We start from the raw sequence: 21,087 nt of genomic DNA, 5'->3' as shown, positions 1-21,087 counted from the left end.
TGAATTTCAATTTTAGAAATCTTTGGTAACCTAATGTATAGGTCTTTTCATGAATGAAGTCCCCCTGACGCGGCGCTGCAATCGCATGACGTAATGTTGCCATTTATACGTAAAAAATATACCTATTTTATTTACATTGAGCAGATGTAATTTGTCAAATAATATTATATTCTGCATACTTCGATGAAACAATATTTATGTTATGTAAAAAGTTTATTTTTATTTACTTATATTAGCGGTGTTCTACCTACTTACAGGGAAAAGATAAGATACATAATAGGGTAAAAAAAAGAAATACAATTTTTTATTTAGAGTTTTATTGCATAATTGTTGGGTTACAATTTTTTTCGAAGTACACGCCGCTGTTATACCTTCGTTTGTAATTCTTGTTACAGTTTTCTCTGACAATCCTGCAATTAAATTATGAACAATTAAAAATAATAGTAACTTTAAGTTTATAATGCTTATGTAATATATGTTTTAATTTCAGTTACCTAGTTTCATCACGTTATGTAATTATTCAATTTTGTCGCAAAAACGAATTTATATAATAAAAGTCCCACCAATACAGCAAAAAATTATTAAATGGCAACTCTAAAAAGTACCTGTAACTCTCTTCCGAACATTGTTTAGTGGTGTTAAAACACCTTAGATTCTTATGTTCCGCTTCACAGACCTCTTTCACCTTTACTATCATTTATCAATCCGAACTTTTTACAACTTTCGGCATTGAAATCAATCTTTAAAATACACTAAGCTATTTAAAAATTCACAAAAATCTACCACAACAAACGAACTTGATAACATCGACGAATGACAACATTGCCGACCTGTCAAATTTAGTTCCAAAAATCACCGCGGGACTTTTTTCATGAAAAGCACTCTAGAGTCCTTTTCATGAAAGAAGTCCCGTGGAGATTTTTGGATCTAAATTTGACAAGTCGGCCATATTCCATAGTCCATCCACTCTTCAGATAGTGATGTTTCTATGGCCGCTGATCACAATTATTCAATAAAACTCTGAATAAAAAATTGTAATGCTTTTCATTACCCTATTTTCTCGTCTTATCCCTGTAAGTAGGCAGAACACCGCTTATATAAATAAATAAAAATATACTTTTTAAATAACAGAAATATTGTTTCATCGAAGTATGCAGAAAATAGTATTTTTTGATAAATTAAATATGCTAAATGTAAAATAGGTTTTTTTTTTACTCATAACTGGCAATATTACGGCACGCGTCTGGGGGACTTCTTTCATGAAAAGGACTATAATATACTGTATATTGCATTCATTTGTCATTTGTTTTTGTTAATTAGCCGTTAGCGGCAAATCTAAAACTCTTGTTATACATGAAAATGAACCATTAACGCGAGAAAACAAATACTTAGTTTTTAATCGAGACGTGCTTTAAAACAGCAAATTTCAACAATTAGGTAACTACTAGTTAGATAACAATTTACAATGCGCTTTACAATTAACTTAGAAAAAGATGTAGGTTCTTGAGGCCGATTTACATTATCTCAAGCCCCATCCACACGCTTGACAAACAATGGCAAACAGCCAACAGCAAACAGCAAACACGGTCGTGTGGATGGGTGTTTGTCGTTGTTTGCCTGTTTGTGTTTGTGTTGGGCAGTGTTCGGCATCGGTGTCGGTTTATCTTGCCAGATCAAAGGATGTTTGGCAAACAGTTTGCTACGTATCCACACGTTTGGCAGCGATCAGTATGCGCGCGAGCTTGCGGGAGGCGGACGTATTTACTTGCTACACTTTTTCGTTGGCGCGCAAAGCGTAAAAAATGTCTGATTGGAGCACCTACGATTCTGACATTTTTTAGTAACTTTTAAGTAAAATTAAAAAAACACGGCAAATTAAAGCCCAAATAATAGGTCTAAAGCCTTGTACGCTTTCTATGTATTTTAATCATCCACCATCGTCTTTGCTTTCTTCTTTTTTTCCTTTTATCTTTTTCTTGCTTTAATTTATAATAAAAATATGTCAACCCGAAAGTAATAGCTACCACAAGCTCGTCGTCCGCCATGTTTGCCGATTCGGAATGTTATGAACGTTCGCCAAGCATGTGGATGGCTGTTTGTGTTGGGTGATTGTAGTTGGTGTTTGGGACTTCGTTTGCTGTTTGCGGTGTTTGTGACAAATAGCCAGCGTGTGGATGCCACATTAGTGTTTAGGAGGGTGCTTTAGGATAGTACTTTAGTTGAAACATGTAAACGCTACTTGCTTTAGTACGGTTCAACTTGCTTTAGTACGGTTCTACTTGACTTTCAAGTTGAATCAAAATAGAATCGCTTTTTATTTTTGTTTCAAGTGATACCCCTCCCGCGCCCGCGCACCCCCCGAGATCTTCCCTCGTTGTGTGTAAACTGTAAACACGTAATTTAGTAAAATCTTTAGGAGAGTGCATAAGTGCCGTGAAACGCGTGCGTGATTTTTGATTTTTAAAATGGTCGGAAGGTACAACTATCAAATTTGTGTCTGAATATGTTGTTCACGAATCTTTGTGGAACGTTAAAAACAATTTATACAAAAACAAACACATTTGGCATACACTGCCTTAAAAGAAGCTATTTTGTTTATTATTTATATTTAGTTTATTTATTTCGAATAAAATCTCGTCTTCTATTTGTTCACTAACTACAGTTAGTATTTTGCGTAGAATAGAGCGTACATATTTGCCGACGTCGATGCGCGTTCATTGTGGCGCTGTAATGATACTCTACTGGAAGAAATGTAAACGTTCACTCGCAACGCACTAAAGCACTAAAGAACTTGCCTTTCAAGTTGTACTAAAGCACTCTCCTTAACACTAAGATAATGTAAATCGGCCTTTAGACACAAATTTTTAGTGGCACTGGCACAAATTTGTTACGCCTTACATAAAATATTATTAAAGGGACTCTAGAACAAATCTCAATCTAGTCTACTTAAAAGAAATTTATAATTCAACAGTTTTTTTTTTGAAGTTATACTTCTTTAGGCGCATTATGAAAAATTGATGAGAGTGAAATTTAACGATGCGCGCGCACCGTGACACAAAATTAACAGAATGAACATAACATAACAGGCATTGGACATAATTTAAAAACAAAATTCGAATAATAATAGAATTTATGTTACACTTCATGTAAGAGAATAATAATAAATATTTATTTATTTAATTTTTCAAATGTAAACTGAACTTTATTGACTATAATGACTCATTTTCCAGTCTTTGATTATTTAATTGTAATTAATCATTTGCATGCTAAAAAATATTTTTAATAATGCCAAAGAAGTATAACTTTTTACGCGCGTACATAAGTACACGCATCCTTTCTTTTAAGAAAAGTGTAGCTCAATTTTGAGCCACTGAGAGGACTTGTCATATTATATAGTCTTATTATTTTTTTAATTTGTTAAGTTCAATAACATTATCTAAATTAGGATTTAAAATATTGGAAAAGGCTTTTTGAATATAAACTGCAATCAATTTTAAGCCCCACAGTCAATCTCGAACGCCTGAAGTAAAATTCATTGCAATACTGATTACCCGGGGTTCGAAATTTCCACGATATACACTTTGACCGGTTTCATCTTTAGTTGCGCATATTTTATTTATTAACCGCAATTTACGCAAATTTGTTATATAAAAATATATATTATACACGTAGTCTTAATAATTTTTTGTGCTTTTGCTGCATATTAAATAAAGTTTTTTTCATGCATGAAGGTAAATTTTTTATGGACGAAACGCAATAATAATAAATATCAGCGTCACGAAGATGTGCAGCGTTTTTATCGAAGAAAAGCGGGAGAGCGATTGAGACCGAGGTCGAATTACCTTATAGAAATTCTATTTTTAAAATTAAAATTTCATAAAGAGAATTTATGCAAAATTATTTATTGAAATCTCAAATGACGAATAGTACATTAAAATGCCACGTGTTTTTATTTTGAAATAAATAAATTTAAAAAAATATATAATTTGTATTAATTGTGGATACTTTTAATATTTTAATGACAATTAAATTCATTAGATTCCTACCATATCTTCCTTTTTCCCTCCCTCTAAGTCTCGGAAATCTAAAGTTTTAGATTTGTATAAATATGAACAAGACCTAAAAATTAGTTTGCCAAAGAAGTTTCACTTCTGACATGTATATGTACGCACGCACTATTTTTTAATATGTAGCAAGGGGCGTCTTTTTTTCAATTATGTGGTGAGAGAGTCGAATCCGAAGTCGTATTATCTGATATATAACCTAAATTTTTATTTCTACTTCTACAAAGACGTTATAGGAAGATTAAAATAAAAGAAGGTTGAATGTCATAGTTTATATTAGTGCTTGATGTAACCAACAAAATCCTAGATATAGGGGGCAGTGTAAGGAAGATTTTAATATCTCATATCGTTTGGGTAGCGTCGAGTCCTAATGGAAGGGGCACGCGGCGGCTTGCGTTCCGGCACGATGCCGCGACCCGACACACACAGAGATCCGCTACTATCGCCACGCGCCCTGCACATACATGCACACAATTATAGGGAAGTACAAAAATGTATTGTGGTCTATTTTAAACATTTATGTCTGTAAATTCACGTGGTTTTCTCTTTAGGAATTAAGGTTATTTACCTGATGCTTGCGGAGTCTTCTTCCGGAAGCCAGCAGTGTAGGGAGGATCCCCGCCGAGTCTGAAACAACCGCCTTCTCGATGTAAATAATATGTATACAAGCAACATTACATATCATATGGCTCATACAAATTCAGAAGCGGTGGGGATTTATGGCGTAACAACGTGTGTTCAGTGTGTGTGTACCTTGAGGGAGCTCCGTGTGTCAGTGCGGGAAGCGCGAAATGTCTCCTGCAGCTCTGGTAGGAGATCTCGAGATTTCTTCATGCTCTTTGATGCAACAACTGAAGAATCTAAAGTCATTTCAAAAATATAGATTAACTCCTTAAAATGTGTCCAAGATTCGTAAAACTAAAAATACTTTACCACTTTGCAGAAGGGTGTATGTACTTTGAACTTTTTTCGTCGTTGCTTAACGCTATATTAGATGCCGTGTGCATAGTCTGTGGTGGAATGTAGTAAAAATAACCTGAGGCTTCCTTCTTGACCGTGAGAGTAAGCCGCTCGCTGCCTCGCCTTGCCCGCTCGCTACCCATCTGAAAACATCATTAATGTTAAGGACCTTACTGACCAGGACCGAATCCTTAATTATGGTCGTATACTTTGCTTACCGTACAGGATTCCGAGAAGCGACGATGTGCCGGCCGAGGAGGCGATTCGGGTTGCGGGTTGTGATGGGAAGGCCGCGGATCAGGAAAACGTAGTCGCATCTCGACGTCATTAGGGAGGGCGGCCGCACAAGAGCCTGCTACCGTCACTGCCCACTCGCCTGCACATACAATCCTTGATAGATTTTGGAGCCGGCAGAGTTGTAAATCAATGTGAGACGATGACTTACCAAGACGGGTGGCAGGGGCTGCACGGCGTCGGCGACGCGTCGCAAGCCAGCCTGGTGGCACCAGTGCGGCGTCTGATTCACCCGAGCTGCTGCTTTCCTCCGACGCCGCATCGCAACCTACACTTTGTGCTGAACTTTTATACTTCTCCCGCTCGCATTTCGGTCTCGTTTGCTTCTGGGGTGCTTTTGTGTGATTATTGAGACAGTTGTGACTTTTAATTTTTCGTACGTTATTTGATTCCGTGTCACTTTTTATATTTTTTAGCGTCTCATCACACTGTGTCGTTACCGACTTCCGTTTTTCGAAACCTTTAAGAAAATAAAACGATACTGGATGTCACATAATATAATTTATTTAAAACGATAATCAACTTATAAATTGCAAAAGTTCTACACGTTGGAGTGTTGGGTGCCGATAACTATTGTGATATATTTATTTAATTTAAACAAAAATATGTTCCAGAGGAACGCTGTAAGCTCGACAGTGGCGAGTGCTAGACGCGTGCAGCAGCGGTTAGATTGGGGTACCTGCTGCGGGTGGTGGGCGTCTGGGGCTGGTAGCGGCTGACTTGCGGCTTGGCGATGTTGCTGTGCCTACGTGTTTTTGCGGCTGCTTCAGCTCCGGCATAGGAGACGTTCCGGCATTCTTGAGGTATTTGGTGGGCAACTTAGGCGTTTGCAGTCTTTCTTGTGCTTTGGGCTTTTCGTTGAGCTCAATAGACAAGTCGTCGGCAAGGCTGGGCGCAGAAGCTCGGCGCCCAGCGGACTCTTCACCCGTGGAGTCCATGCTCAGACTGCTTTTCTCTTCAGGTATAATATCGAAAGGATTATGAAACCGTAATGAGTTGGACCTCGCGCGGGGCTCACACGGTACAGGTGGACGACGGTGCGACGTGTCCTTAACCGGTCCCGAATCTCCCGCAAATGCATCGAACAGCATACTCGCCAATAACTGCTTGGTTTTTTGATTTCTCTCCCTCGTCTGAGGTGACTGACTTCGCGAGCAACCATTTTTATATTTTTTTTGGGTGCCGGTTTTTGGTAAACGTTGAATTCTTTCATAAACAGGAATAGGTATTCTTGACTTCTTGCTTTTTATTATAAAGTTATTATGATTTTCGTCAGAGTTTGTAGTATCTGAAGAATTTTGAGAAGTATTTGCGTACTCTAATATTTCAAGAATTTCTATACATTTATTGCCATCATAAATTTCAGATTTTTGATAAATTCTTTTCGGTTTCGGTTCGACGACCGTCGGTGGTAAATCAACACTAGATTTGACATGCTGCTGATGATTCGATTTCTGTAATTTCTTGTCAATGTATTCTGAACACGATTGAGAATGAACCATTCTACTTTTAATTGATTGCAATGATTGTTTGTCTTTTTTATTGGATTTTCTGCTTAAATTCTCTTCGGATTTTGCAGCTAAAACATTATTTGACTGCTGTTTGATTCTTAAATTCTTGTATTCATTTTGTACAATCTTTGCTATAACATCATCTATGAGCGCATTAACGATGGCAAAGCACTCTTTCTCAATTTCTTTTCTATATTTATAATCTTCGTTTTCTTTGTTTCTTACATCTCTTCTCAATTGTTTTACTTTGGTCCGTTTAACACACTCCATTCGTTGTTCTCGTTTTCTATGTCTTCTGAATAATCTCTGTTTAATGGTTTCTGGCATATGATCTGCTACAATCAAATTTTCCTTTTCACAGTCACAATCGCCATCTTTTATTCTTACGAAAAAAGATTCACCCTTTTCTTTGGGAGAATGATCATCATTTTGAGCATTCTCCGGTAGGAGGTCCAACACATCAATAGCTGACCGTACAAGATCGGTTCTGTGGATCGAGGCGCGGCTCCGGCGTAGAAAGGCACAGCGTGGTGAATTGGGGTCATCTAGGCTGTCAACAAGGCTGGCGCACTCCGACCCCAGCATATCAGTGTCGTCAGAAGATGACGTATTCACTTCCATGGAGTCACTGTGAGGTAAAGCTGATAATCTAGGAATTAACGTGTTTTCTTCAACTTCTTCGTAATAATTTCTGGCACCCACTCCGCCTAAAACCTCCAAGGACTTCGAATTACTAGGCATTTGCGTTATTGAAGTTGCTGAATTATTGGACCCAGAACTTGTATGCGTGCCAATATTCTTATTTAAATCGATGTCAATGTTTGATGTTTGTATATGAGAAATTCTTTCATCATCCCCACTCTTTTTAAATTCATCTTTAAAAAGTTTCTGTATCTGCTGTAAAATTGCTTTGTTAACGGATTCATTGTTTGTAACGGTCAACAAGCCGTCTGGTTCCTGCCGGTCGCCGTTGCCATTGTTATCCCTAAGACTCTCTGCTGAGGTAAGGTTATTATTTGTTTCAACGCTCAATGCACTGTCTCTTATATGAACACTGCTCTCATTTCTCACGTCATTCTCGATTTCTAGTCTCCCATCGTTATTACAGAGTTCCTCATTACCAAATATGATTTGATTATTAGAAGTAGGACTAAGGTGGACAATTGTGTTTACCCCCGTATTTTGTAACTTTACTTTGATTTCTTTCTCCACAATGTTTAGCCTTTTGTCATATCCCATGGAAGCGTTTATTGACTCTAATTGATCAGTAAGTGAATTCAAACTTTCTACTAATATATTAGATACATACTCGTCGATATTGATATTTGGAATTTTCTTACTTCTGATAGTCGTATTTCTGACTGGACTCGACACGCCTTCATAATTTAAATCCCGGCTCTGTTGGACGTTTAGCGTTTCCGAAACCACAATTTCAAGAATTTCATATTGTTGTGTATCGATGGACAGAGGCTGGTTGTAAGGAAGGATATTGCAATCATCATTTTCCGCGTTGAGCGTGTCCTCGCTGACACGACCATCTATATGACTGCCACTCGATGACACTTCACGAAGTTCGGTGGTTCTAATAGGGATCTCTTTAGCGGTTGGTATTGACGTGGGCTCAGACGGTTCTGTGAACGAGTATTCTTCGGAAAATGCATCAGTGGGATTTGGCAGAATTTTCTGTCGAAAATTAGAACTGGTATCAGTTGAGAATAGCGCTGTTTCTGAACTTTTAGTTGATTTATTGGAATATGCACTAGATGTGAGTCTTAGGGTTGGATCGGGAGAGCGTGACAAAGCATCGAGACGGGGCCGTTTAGGAGTAACGCAGCGTGACGATTGTCGTAGCTCGCATCGGGATCCATCGAGAGAGCGCGTGGCGCCACAACGGCAGCGCGACGGCTCGGCGCGACCCCACACTCGTAATAAGGCAGACTTTCGCATGTCACCCCCCGCGACGCCCCCGCATTCACCCGTGCACCGCCCACATGCCGGCGCCGACTCCCGCGCACTTTCCTCTTCCCACTCAGAGCGCTGTTGAGCCAACCGATATCTGAAATATAATCAATTTATGTTAGACCCTTATGTATCAAAATTATATTCATTATTTTGATACATAATAAGGAAACTTACTTCCTCATGATAGTCTCGGGAACGGAGTAGCGGCGCCGCAGCAGGCCGGGGGATGCGCCACCCCACCACATAGCCTGCGCCTGGCGTTGATTCTCTATAGATGTGTCTCTACCAGTGTTTTCTACTGTATCACCACTATCTTCTCCGCTTGCACCGGTGCTGCGTTCGTCACCGGAACCTCTGAATCTAAAAAAAAGACAATTTTAATTATTTAATATATGACGTGTCTTGTTAAAAATAACGATTGCAATTTAGAAACGTTTGTAATATGACAAATTCTTTAGGATTATGTAGCTGTCACATATCATCTAGAATCTAGATAGTACCTATCAAATAATATGCAAAGTTAAGTGTATCCCCTCCCCTCCCTGCATACTTAAACGTACATTAGTGATTGAGTGGCGGCCGGCGACGGGCACTTATCGTAATTGATCAGCGAATTACAACGTCATCATACAGTTTATAAACCATATTATCTTCACAAAATATCAGACAAGACAGACAGCCAAACAAGGTTCACAATAAAAGTTACTCGACAACGCAGCGAATGTATTTCATGAATAAAATCTAGGAATTAACGTTGAAACTGACTGACGAGTCGAAAGCCGCAAAGAGTATTCGTTTAGCGAGCTATTTGCGATCAGATGTTCGCGCCGGGAATAGAAGCGCGCGTCTCTCGCATTCTACGACCACCACATTTTATCTATTTAAGGGTACTTAGAATACTGTTACCCATCGTTATATTGACTATTGGATAAGAGTTATAGCACAATCCAACATAGTGAGCTGTCATGAAAACTGACTTAAAATAAATAAAATATCGTTTCTAAACTAAGTTATATTTACAATGTGTCTCTAAACTGAGACAAATTGTTCTTAGCTTTTTTCCGAGCAATTTAAGTCCTAATAAATGCATATCAACAAAAAAAACAAAAGACACTACTGCGCACTTTCTTAACTAGTCTCTCTTGGTGGCCAGAAACTATAATAAACCCGAGAAAATATTGTAAAAGAAATATCTAAGAAGATAATAAACGGTTCAAATATAAGAGTCTTCCAACTTTGATTTTGTACCCTTTGGAGTAGAGACTCCTGGGCCGTGGGCAAGATTTAAGTTGATAGGTGACAGACCGGTGACTCGAGCTGGTGCTTTCTTAGCTCAAAGAATAAGTATCGCAATACAGTGAGGACATGCTGCCATCATTAAAGGTACACTGCCACAGAGTACAAACTATTTAAATTTGTTTTAATGTAAAACAATTCTCAGTCTTTATATTCTTAAGTTCAATCTGTTTTTCTTGAATATTTTTCAGAACGACATATGCAAACATTAATTACACTTTCACAAGCGTTTCATTGTGTATTCATTATTGTGCTGTATCTCCGTATGCAAATTAAACACATAAGTCTCAACTAACATACATGCAGAGAGCGGGGCGTTATCAAGTGACGCAGAAAATTAATATTTGCTGCAGAACCTTGGGCAGCGATATCTGAATATTTAAAAAAATAATTAATTAAGTCTGAATTATCTTAAAAATTTAAATAAAACAGGCTGTAAATTTATTAGTGAGGGTCCGGTACTAAGTCTGGTATGTACCTCTCAAAAGCGATGTCCTTTATTACAATTTGGTACACTAAGTGAAGAAATTGTTAATGAATGTGTTAACGATATAATACTAGAAACATATTTTTATTTGTTCAGTAAATTTCTTGTGAGAAAAAAGATTATTATAATGTAAAAATATAAGCGGGAATCGGATATCAAAATTATTTAAAAACCTTACGACCTTCTTTTAAAATGATTTTTATCTTAGTACAGAGAAAATGAAACAAAAGTCTTTCCAAATCAGACGGGAACTTTGATAGATGATGATATTCATTCTAGGGTGATGCACAAAATAGGTATACCGGAGCCGCAGTGGCGCGGGCGATGGCCAGGCGTCCCTCAGCACCCGCAAAGCCTCCCTCAACGCCGGCGATGCTCGTCGTAAAGATGGAGACGCTCTTCCCACACCAGGCGATGCACGTCGACGACGCCGTCTCGTCCTGCCTGCTTTTAAACATCCTTACATACATTCAACTGTTTCTTTATTATGTAAATTTAAACGAATTAATGTAATACAACACCAATATACATTATTTACCAAAAATATCAATGCGAAAATAAATGGAGACCAAACTGGTGTAGCGTCCATCTATTACAACTATATTTATAGCGCTTAAGACTACTAACAATACAACAAATACATATCTTATTACGTCTTTTAGGTACCATCTTATGTACATGTATTAATCATTATTATGCCCTATACGAATACGTAAGTAATAGTAGACGGCCCATATTGATTACGTTCAGAATTCTAATGAATATAAGGTTGTTGTTGGTTCTGTAAAAAGAAATGATATATCAATAAAGATAGGTCCGCGGTCGTTGACCTACCGGCGCCCTGCAAGTGGGTCAAAATCGGTATAATTGCACCTCTCTTGACACACATACTGCACCCGAGCCCACACGCCTCACGCCACTGTTCTACTCGATACTAGACTCTTTGTAGAGTGTTACCATGGCAACGATACAACAACATTCACGTTTAGCTATTAAATGTTGAAATAGCAATAATTTACATCAAAAATACAACGAATCGGAAAGAGACGAATAGTCCCAACGATGTAGGTTATACATAAAGTATATTGCTGGTTTGATATTAAACTGCAAACCGCTACAGTGGTCAGTATCTATTTCTTAAGATAGAACAAAGGCTAACCGACACTTGAGAAGCGAGCGGCCTTGCAATGTGCGGCGAAATGTCGCAGACATCGGATCGCGTGAACAAACATAATATGCAGTAGATCTGAGGATGCAACAGAGGGAGAGGGAGCGGGTATTCGTCGGATTCAGAGCGCGACTCCCGGAGATCGAGAAGCCGCCACGCATCATCGATGTCCATATCGTAATTAGTGTCATAGCGAGAACGACCTAATTATGTGTAACTAAATATGTATGTAAATATACATAGTTTAAGAGAGAATTCCTTCTCTCTTGATGGGCTCTTTATAACATGGAGCTCGTAATACTCTGTTGAAAAAACCACTAATCGCTGAAAATTATAATAAAATCAATAATTATGTAAATTATTGAAAGATAAGTTTCTTTAATTCACTTCCGTATTTTTTACGATAGTAAATTTCAGTCTACAATCTACGTGCCTACGAACTCTTACGCGAAAGATAACCAAATGTATATTAATATACATATATTAGACGGAAAAAGCAATAATCCTGAAATATGTTTTATTCTTATATAAGGTAGATTGACGAAAGCGTCGAGTCACAGTAAATTTTTGATACCTTTAATTTCAATTACAATTGAATATTCTATTTGTTACTAGTTCTGTTCAAACAACAAGGCAACAAAAAATCTATATTTTTAGTAACAAGATAAACATGAAATGCGGAATCTACTTCGAGAGGATGACATGGATTTATAAACATTTCGCTGCTATATAAATCGCAACTCTGTTGATTTTCAACGTATATTTTGAACATCTTATATTATGTCCTTAGTTAAAAATTACATCTCATAGCCGAAAGTGGAAGTCGCCACTTGGTGGCTAGCCTCGACCTTCCGGAGAGGGCAAAGCTTTTGACCTTCGACTGTATCGAACGCTCAAATAAAATAACCTCACCGAGTAACTCATTAATTTTAACACAAGTCTTTACAACGCACAAACAAAAACATTAAAGAAACAAACTGTACGAACATCGTTGGGGCTACGTTCACACCGTTCAGTATTTATCATCATTTTTTATTATATAGACCCCTAAAAGCCTATCAGGAACGCGACCACGCAGATTTGTGGCCTAGGAGCTAGGCAGCAAGGGGGTGTCAAATCTCCCCTTTCTTAAAAATTGAGTTTATTTGCTTAAAGTAGGTCTGGTGGGCTTGGCGTCTTCTTCTTCATCGGACTCTTGTGCTTGGACAACTCTTTGCCAGTATTTTTCCAGCTGTAATCTGTGCTTGAGCAACATATCGGATAGCCCATTGTGGAATACCCTCATGCCAGTCTCAAGCTCCAGATCGCACCTGGATCTTTCGGAAGTCACACACTCAACAATTAACCAACGTTTAGTCGGTTCTTTCGTCACAGTCGCACACGGGTTTGAATTTGTGTAAATAGTATCCAAAAGCCCCGTTAGGATTCAGGATTATCATCTCGTAAGAAATAACGTACCATAGTAGGACAACTTAGTCCTCAATGATACAGGCCATGAGTCACCGTGGTCGCCTCATATCCGCCCACACATCTCATCTTAGGGTTTTCACTTTCTTCTAACACATGCAAACTAGAAAGGCCTCAACAAAAACTAGGAGTGTCAATATTCATTATTAATAACACGTATTGGTTGACAGATTTGTAACTTTCCTTTAACGACAAAAAGTAATCCTTAGAATTGCTTATAATTTGTTTATAGTGCTTATGCACAGTTTGGTCAAATAGAAGTGATGAAGACCTTTTAATTGAAATTAATTGAAAACGTTTTTTGGAAAAAATTGATGTCCGTTATAACTTTTTTATTAATATTAATAATTAATTAATTGATCGAATAATTAAAAATCGAATAACATCAGAAAATAATGGAAGCAGCTGGAAGAGGCCTATAACACCGGACAGGCTGATTACCAAAAACAGGTCATATGATGTATTAGATTAAGTTTTATTGTGTAGCTTAAATAAGCTGTAATATATTTTACTGGGTGTCAGCAATAAAGGCTTAATAATAATTATTGATCGAATGCCGTAGACTACATCTGTACTTTTTATTGGCAAGTCTGTGATTGGTCTTCTGTGCCTGACACACGTTGAATATTGGATTAAAAATGCCGGTTCCCCCACGATGTTCACCTATACCACGCAAGCTTTTCCACCACTAGTGCTCTCACTTTAATATTATGACACTATCGACATATTTATATGTTCGCAGAGTGTATTCACAGTAGTTATATTGTGTATATTATGTGTTTAATATTATATATGTACTTTATTATATTTTATTTAATGTTTCTCGACATTATCGTATTGGCATAGTCTGTAAGGATAATGTATGTATTTCTGTAATAAATAAATACAAAAGAATGAAAAAAGTAATTCCTAGATTAACCTGGACTAAAGTTAATGTACCTATATCCGTCAGGTAAACTCGCGAAGATAATGATTCTGGACAACCCTAACAATGAGATTAACTTTTGAATGCAAATATAGAAATAACTAAAGCAAGCCATTCGCTGCTGAGTCACAAACGTGCACTTTAGTATTATGTCGGTTTCCCATATGAATTCCTTATGCTTAATTTATTTATTTATTTCGTAATCACCTAACATATTTTATATACAACCAAAAACAATTAAAAAACATACACACGTTATACGTAACTAAACATATAGTTCGAACTAATACCTGCTTTCATTATCGGACGTCAAGGCAGAATACAAAATACCATCCGTATCAGTTTTTGCCGCGCACCACCACTATGTGGAACCATCTGCCCATTGAAGTATTTCCGAACCAATTCGATTTAAGGTCCTTCAAGAAAAGAGCGTACCAGTTTTTAAAAGGCCGGCAACGCACTTCTGGCAACGTGAGTGTCCATGGTGAGCCTACTGCCTGTTTGCCTCTTATTACATAAAAAATAGCCAAAGATGAAATATATAATATATACAAAAAGGATAAAACATTTACTATTATATATATAAATATTAAATACGTAATACCTAATTCGGCTGTGCTCTGTGTGATTGTGTGAAAGTGAGATACACACCGTATGTGGGGTGTGCTCATGATGCAGGTGATTTAGCGCTATGAATATTACTAATATTCCTTTTAAGTATATTACGCGATGTCTTAAACAAGTCAAGGCTTAAATGGTGGTCGTTGTATGTCCAGACTATGCGATACAAAACTGACTTTTTTTTAGTAATTTTTTTATTTAGTACTTAACAAAAAATATATCCAGTGAGTAATATTAGTAGTGCCTGGTGATTAAGCGACTATCAACCTTGAGGCCGTGATTTCGCATCTTGGCAGTGCATGTGGTTTTTTCTGTGTGCTATTAACACTCGATCATGCGGCAAAGGAAACATCGTGAACACCGGGACCTACAAATCGACCATGTGTCAAACCACTAGTAAAATCTGAAGAACACCCATAAATGACCTATATCTATTTAGTTTTTTGCGATAAATATTACGATTATTAAAGATTTATGGTTAAATAAACTTCGATAACGCTTATGATTATAAATTTTATCAAAAGAACAATCGATTCGTTATAATAGTGTAAGTATGCGAATATATTAAAACTACTTTACGGTGGGTTTATTTGTAATCAGCAGAATACTCAAGGGTAAAGTTAACCATGTTTTCCTTCATCGCACTAAACCTGTTATTTTTGTTGTATAAATAAATGCAATTTTTTCATTCCAAAAACACGAGTGTAATTTTACCGAATATAATTGTCTTAATGTGATTCATATTCACGTAAAAAATTCCGGATATTTTTACTAACCGGGGATGAACAGTGGTGGTAGATTTTTTTGAGGTAGTGGTACTATTGTTGTGGTACGTGGTGAGTGGTCCGCTCGGTCGCGTTCAGCCGCTTCTCGCGAGCTCTAACGGACGCGCGAAACACGTACGCTCGCCACGAGCATGTTCACACTACTATACGCTTAAATACAGACCACAGGCTAGTGGCTACTAGAGCTCAGAAAGTACTAAATACACTAGACTTTAAGACACGGTAAATCTAATTAAGCTGGCCTAATATAATTGTCTATATCACTGAAATTTTTTGTTTAAACTTTCAATTATGCATTGCAACCATTATATATTTACGTCATCAAATCCGCTGTATTCCTAAAGGCTACGATTCGTAGGTCAGTTTTCATTTCATACCGGTCGTATTTAGTATATTATGGAATCTGAGTTTTAGTTGCTGCTCCCTTAGCAGGGAGTGCAAAATACCATTCATTCAGATTTACGCGTGTAGACTTTTCTTAAACAATAGTTGCAAGCATAAAATCTTATTGAAAAGAGTCTTATATGGACAATTTAAAATATATTTCAAGGTCAAAAGATTACTGTGTGCATGTCACCGTAAAATTGTAAAAACCGTTAGATTGTAATCTATCTCGCGAGATTGTAAACTGTCGAAAGATTGTGAACCTCAACGAACTGCTTACAAATTAACGTATTATTATTCGGTAGTTATATGAAATTGTTGGGAAGTAAAATTAATCTGTAATTGACCAAAGAAGTTTGAATGATAACTAAGTTAGTGTAGTACAATCTACCGAATACCGATAACCGATAACCGATAGATTACAATCTAACGGTTTTTACAATTTTACGTTAACATGCATAACCAATATTGTACTAGTAATTAATGTTTCAATCGACGAAATGAACTAGGCTTGGTGTGGCTTTTTTACATCGATCTCACTAGGAATATGGGTCCCATATATAAGTCGGGTGAATATCAGCAGGTATGTTAATTGTTAAGTTTTTTTAAATTCTAATTAATTTACGTCCTTAAATCTAGAAATCATTTATAAGAATAATCGACGGTTAAAGCCCTAATATTGAAGATATTAATGAAATAAACTCGTACTATTTAACTATGCGGGGCGCGGGTGGCAGGGGCAGGGGACCACGACACGATCTCGCCGCGCCCCACCGCGTCCCGCACCGCGTCGTTTCGCTTCGCATGACCTCGTGCAGTAGACACGCGACGAACGCACGTATTGTTGTATTAAATTTTAAACCGGTAGAACTTTATAAATCGTGATTATTACTTCTTAATAATATAATTTGAAGTGCGTAATTGAAACATTTATAGGAAGAGGAATAAGTTTGGCAGTTTGGTTTGGGGTTTTGTCTTTGTTTTGAATACTACCTTACTACTATCCACCGAGGAGTTTAATTACGCAATTTTGAAAGATGTAAATTGTCTTATACGCGATTAATACATTGAAGTTATGACGATGCCAAGGAATAAGAAGATTTTAGAAGAAATTCACCCATTAAATATAATAAAAGAAGTGCAAAAATGGCCAGTTTTGTACGAGAAAGACAACACGGAGAGGACAAACTTTTATTTTAGGACCAAAGTATGGATGGAAGTCGCAAAATCCTTAATCCCTGACTGGGAAGAATTAAGTGAAATTCAAAAAGAAGTTAAAGGTATACCTATAAGAAATTAACACTATTTTTTTATACAGAACTGGGCAGACCTTTGGCCACAATCCTATCTGATGTTAAAAGGTGTGAGAGGTGAGATGTGGCCTATTGGAGGGCACGCCTGTCCAGGAGATGCCTAAGACGCAGTAATATGTGATTTCTTTCATGTTTAGACTAACTAAATTATTGTTTCGCCTTGGCAGTGTCGGATCTAAGCAAGAAGTGGCGTAACCTTCGCGATACGTTTCGAAGACATGTGGAAGCTGAACGGCGGGCGCAGCGCACCGGCGGCGGAACCGATTCTCCGCGGCGGCCATACGTCTACTACAAACACATGTCATTTCTGATGCCGCATGTCGTTTCGCCGTCCGATACAGGAGACATTATAGACGTCCCCGCGACCGAAACGCCGCGGCCACCAGAGCCTACACGCCTCAAGAAACGCAAGCGCAAGGTTTGTTTTTTATTAATTAATACATCAGATATAATAAATCTGGTTTATTTAAATGGTAAATTTAGTTAGTTCAAAACGCGGCAAATGTAGTAAGAGTAGAACACTGTAGAAGGTATATTTTATCAAATAATGTTTTTAACTTTAAAACCGTACCAGTTTAGTAATTTTATACTATAATTTTTTTTTTCAGTTACAGCCATGCAGTCAACCGAAGGCAGAGAAGATAGATGAAGACAAACATTTTCTTATGTCTCTGATTCCCTCTTTTAGAAAGATGTCAGACAATGAGAAGCTTACAGCGAAGGTGGAAATACTTAAAGTCATTCAACAGGTTAGCGCCCAATATCTGCCTATTCTTCTTCTGCCTAGGCTTAAAATCTAGTTTAAGATGTCTGAATTCAAGTGGTTACTAAAATTAATCTGCCAATCTCATCTACGAATGTATCTACTATTGCATTTCAGGTACGGAGTTCAAATGCGGGCATAGAGTTTAGGAGCGCAGATGTATTCATCGAGGAAGGGACAGAAGAGGGCAGTGGAGGGGTCAAATTAGAGTTGCTACCTGAAGGGCAGGGCGAACCCAGCTATTCAGACACCGATGACGATGATGATTTGAGTTCCTAACTCTTGGTATACAACACACACAAATTTGTATTATATTGCTACTGATTACAGAGTGTTGAACAGTTATGTCTGAGCTGTCAACTCACAGTTTAATACTCTTTGTTTTATTTAATCTCGAAGTGTGAAGTGACAGCGTTATTGTCGCGCTGATGTGTCATATAGTTAAAACAATAACATGAAAGTATTGAAAACTTTCACGGCAAGTCACACGTAAGCTTTCAACCTAGCCCTACGCTTAAATATGGTATACATTCTGGACGAGTGCCCCGTGATGCATTCTTGCTGCTGTTGTGTTCCACTACGAGTGGCAACAATAGCGAGTGGCGTTGTCGGACTGATAGGCGCCGGAGGGTTTTTGTGGGTTGGTAGCACGGAAGGTGCGCGCCGGCTGGCATCAAGCGGTGTAGTGGGAACATCACTGCTAAAGCTCGTGCGCTATTTCTGCGGAGCGTCAGGTGTGCTCTTGGCAGCTGCACACGCACTTCTAATAGCTGCCGCTGTTCACGAAAGCGACGCATTGTGCGAGGTGTACATTTGGTTCATGGCGGTATGGAGCGCGGTATTATTTGCACTGACGGCGGCAGTGAGCGTTCAAGCAGCTCTTGCTTCATTCGAAGCCTCTGCGTTCTCTGCGCTTGCCTCCGCTCTCCTACTCATTGTAATAGTCTTTCTTCTCATTGTTATCGTAGCTAATTATAGGATGACTCTACCGTAAATATAAGATGGATTCAATTATACTTTATACTATTTTCTCTGGCCTTTTATTTATGAAATTTAGCATCCAAGTCTGTTAAATGGTTAAAGAAAATACCAGTGTTGCTACAACCTTTTTAGATCTGGGCCTCAGATTTCTGTATCAGCTTTATAATCATTTGCAGAATTAATGCGAACAACTCCTTTGAACTGTCTCCGTGGTAAATGTAAAAGAAAATGCAGTGTGACTCCAGATCTAGTCTTAACGCTTTAAATGTCCTTAGATCCTTTTGATGTATAAATAAAGCACACACAAATCGAGCCTACGACCTCAGGGATGAGAGTCGCACGCTGAAGCTACTAGGCCAACACTGCCCCCAGTGTTAAATCGTAATGTAAGCTTAATGAGAGTAATAATGTACTTAACATCTGATTGAGTAATTAATAACTAAGTTCATACCTTCAATATTTCTTCGCACCAACCCGGTCAACATTCTGCGCACGCCGCTGAGCTTTGGCCGTTTTGTCACATCCCTAAACCATTCTCGATCTGTGTCGGGAGCTCCTAGGGAAAGTTGTATCGGGGGCAAGAAAACTCTGTCGGGCGGTGCGGGAGCGAGGGCTTTGGGTGGCGTTGGAACAGGCGGCGGGGAGGGCAATCGCAATGGAGGAAGTCTATGGCATGGTAGCACGCGCCGCTCGCCGCTCCCCGAGCTCAGCCATAACGAGCTGGAGAGCAGCGAGGAGAAGGAGTCCCGGCGCAGCAGCTCGTCAAGTGGCGTAGAGTCGGAGCAGTAGTCCGGCGTTGAGGTGCTAAAAGGCGTGTTGGCAAAGCAGCGCGCCAAGTGCGGCGGCGGCACTGTTACCAGCGGCGGCTCCGGTGACACCACGCCGAATGGATGCGTGAAGTAAAAGAGACACAGCGGTTGACCCTGAAACACATACGCCTTTTATTACACTAAGATGTAGGCGAACGAGGTGGTAGCACAAATTTTTGTTTCGCCAGACGCCAGTATCTTTACTGGCGTCTGGCGAAACAAAAATTCGATTAAAGTGTGTTGCAGTCCCACCCAAATTATTCAACACTAGGTTTCATTATGTACTGCACGTTGGTCCTTCAAGAAAAGAGCGTACGTACCAACTTTTAAAAGGCCCTTGCTATTTGAGTGTCTATGGGCGGTATCACTTAACATTAATTCCTTTTGAAAGTGTTTCCATATGTGGCTATATCTTTATAATTGTTTTTTATATAATGTTAGCCGTAGGATTACGAAATAAATAAATAAACATCAGATCAGCCTCCGGCCTCTTTGCCCCTGTTATATATATATATATATATATATATATATATAAAACTATCTAATAATATATTCCTACGTAACAACTGTGTTTGATTTTTAGATAAAAAATAGCAGAGTCAAATCTTTCATTGTATGACATCTACTGCATTGTATTTCATGATTGCTGCATTATTTCTTGGTAAATACAGGTTATGTTATACATGTACTGCGTTTATTATTAATAAAAGTCAAACTTCCAAATTATTTATATAAAAAAATTAATTAATGTAAAGATAATGTCATTTCTAGCAAAAAAGGAAAATTATTTTTATGTAAATACTGCGTTCTTTAATATTACGACGGCAGAATATGTTTGCTGTTATTTCAATTTCCTTAAATACTTTTAACTTTGAAGTATACTCGTATAAACAAAGTGCTATTCAATCAACTTAGATATAAATTTACAAATCAGTGCTCAGTACAACTCTTAGGTAAGAACAACAATTACAAATTTTCAAATTAAAAATCCTCCTGATTACCTTCAGCACGTCATCTGTCGATGTTGACGCATCAGATCTTCCATTCATTGTTGAATTATATGTGTAAATCTACCAATTTCATAATAATAATTTTCCGTGCTACTAGCATTATAGCGAAATACACACGTGACACGCGTAGATCTTTAGTAGAAGATTTTACGAAACAACGATGATGGATTAAAGAATTGTAAGTTGTTTAAAGAGCAGAGGCTGGACGGAAGCGTAACACTGACGAAAGGCGGGCGATCCGGGCGGTGCCAGTACAGCGTGGCACCACCAAACGCCCTACAGAGACG

At 38.1% G+C, this 21,087-nt stretch overlaps 2 protein-coding genes across 7 annotated transcripts; one reads left to right on the top strand and one right to left on the bottom strand.

Annotated features, from left to right (window-relative positions):
* Positions 1-4,321: 4,321 nt before the first annotated feature.
* LOC125053821 lies at positions 4,322-15,694 on the bottom strand. Of its 5 annotated transcripts, XM_047655393.1 has the most exons (10): positions 15,532-15,694; positions 10,877-11,018; positions 8,966-9,151; positions 5,998-8,885; positions 5,470-5,778; positions 5,243-5,400; positions 5,101-5,167; positions 4,818-4,924; positions 4,633-4,691; positions 4,322-4,518 (listed from the first exon to the last, which is right to left on the bottom strand). In XM_047655393.1, the coding sequence occupies exons 3-10, from the start codon at positions 9,034-9,036 to the stop codon at positions 4,398-4,400; spliced, it is 3,780 nt and encodes a 1,259-aa protein (XP_047511349.1). In that variant the 5' UTR covers positions 9,037-9,151; positions 10,877-11,018; positions 15,532-15,694; the 3' UTR covers positions 4,322-4,397. The 5 variants fall into 5 exon arrangements, with proteins under 5 accessions (XP_047511349.1, XP_047511348.1, XP_047511350.1 ...); XM_047655392.1 differs by having other exon boundaries at positions 5,243-5,778; positions 10,877-11,021; XM_047655394.1 differs by having other exon boundaries at positions 4,633-4,704; positions 5,243-5,778.
* A 978-nt stretch (positions 15,695-16,672) lies between these two features.
* On the top strand, positions 16,673-19,030 carry LOC125053824. 2 transcript variants are annotated; one of them, XM_047655396.1, is made up of 4 exons: positions 16,673-17,204; positions 17,405-17,655; positions 17,846-17,986; positions 18,118-19,030. In XM_047655396.1, exons 1-4 carry the CDS (start codon positions 17,000-17,002, stop codon positions 18,277-18,279), a joined length of 759 nt encoding a protein of 252 aa, XP_047511352.1. In that variant the 5' UTR covers positions 16,673-16,999; the 3' UTR covers positions 18,280-19,030. The 2 variants fall into 2 exon arrangements, with proteins under 2 accessions (XP_047511352.1, XP_047511353.1); XM_047655397.1 differs by having other exon boundaries at positions 17,202-17,294.
* The last annotated feature ends 2,057 nt before the right edge of the window (positions 19,031-21,087 follow it).

The sequence above is a fragment of the Pieris napi genome, chromosome 11 (genome assembly GCF_905475465.1).
Source record: "Pieris napi chromosome 11, ilPieNapi1.2, whole genome shotgun sequence".
Classification (NCBI taxonomy): Eukaryota; Metazoa; Arthropoda; class Insecta; order Lepidoptera; family Pieridae; genus Pieris; species Pieris napi.
The sequence above is the reverse complement of the archived record's forward strand: the minus strand, read 5'-3'. Positions and strand labels throughout refer to the sequence as shown.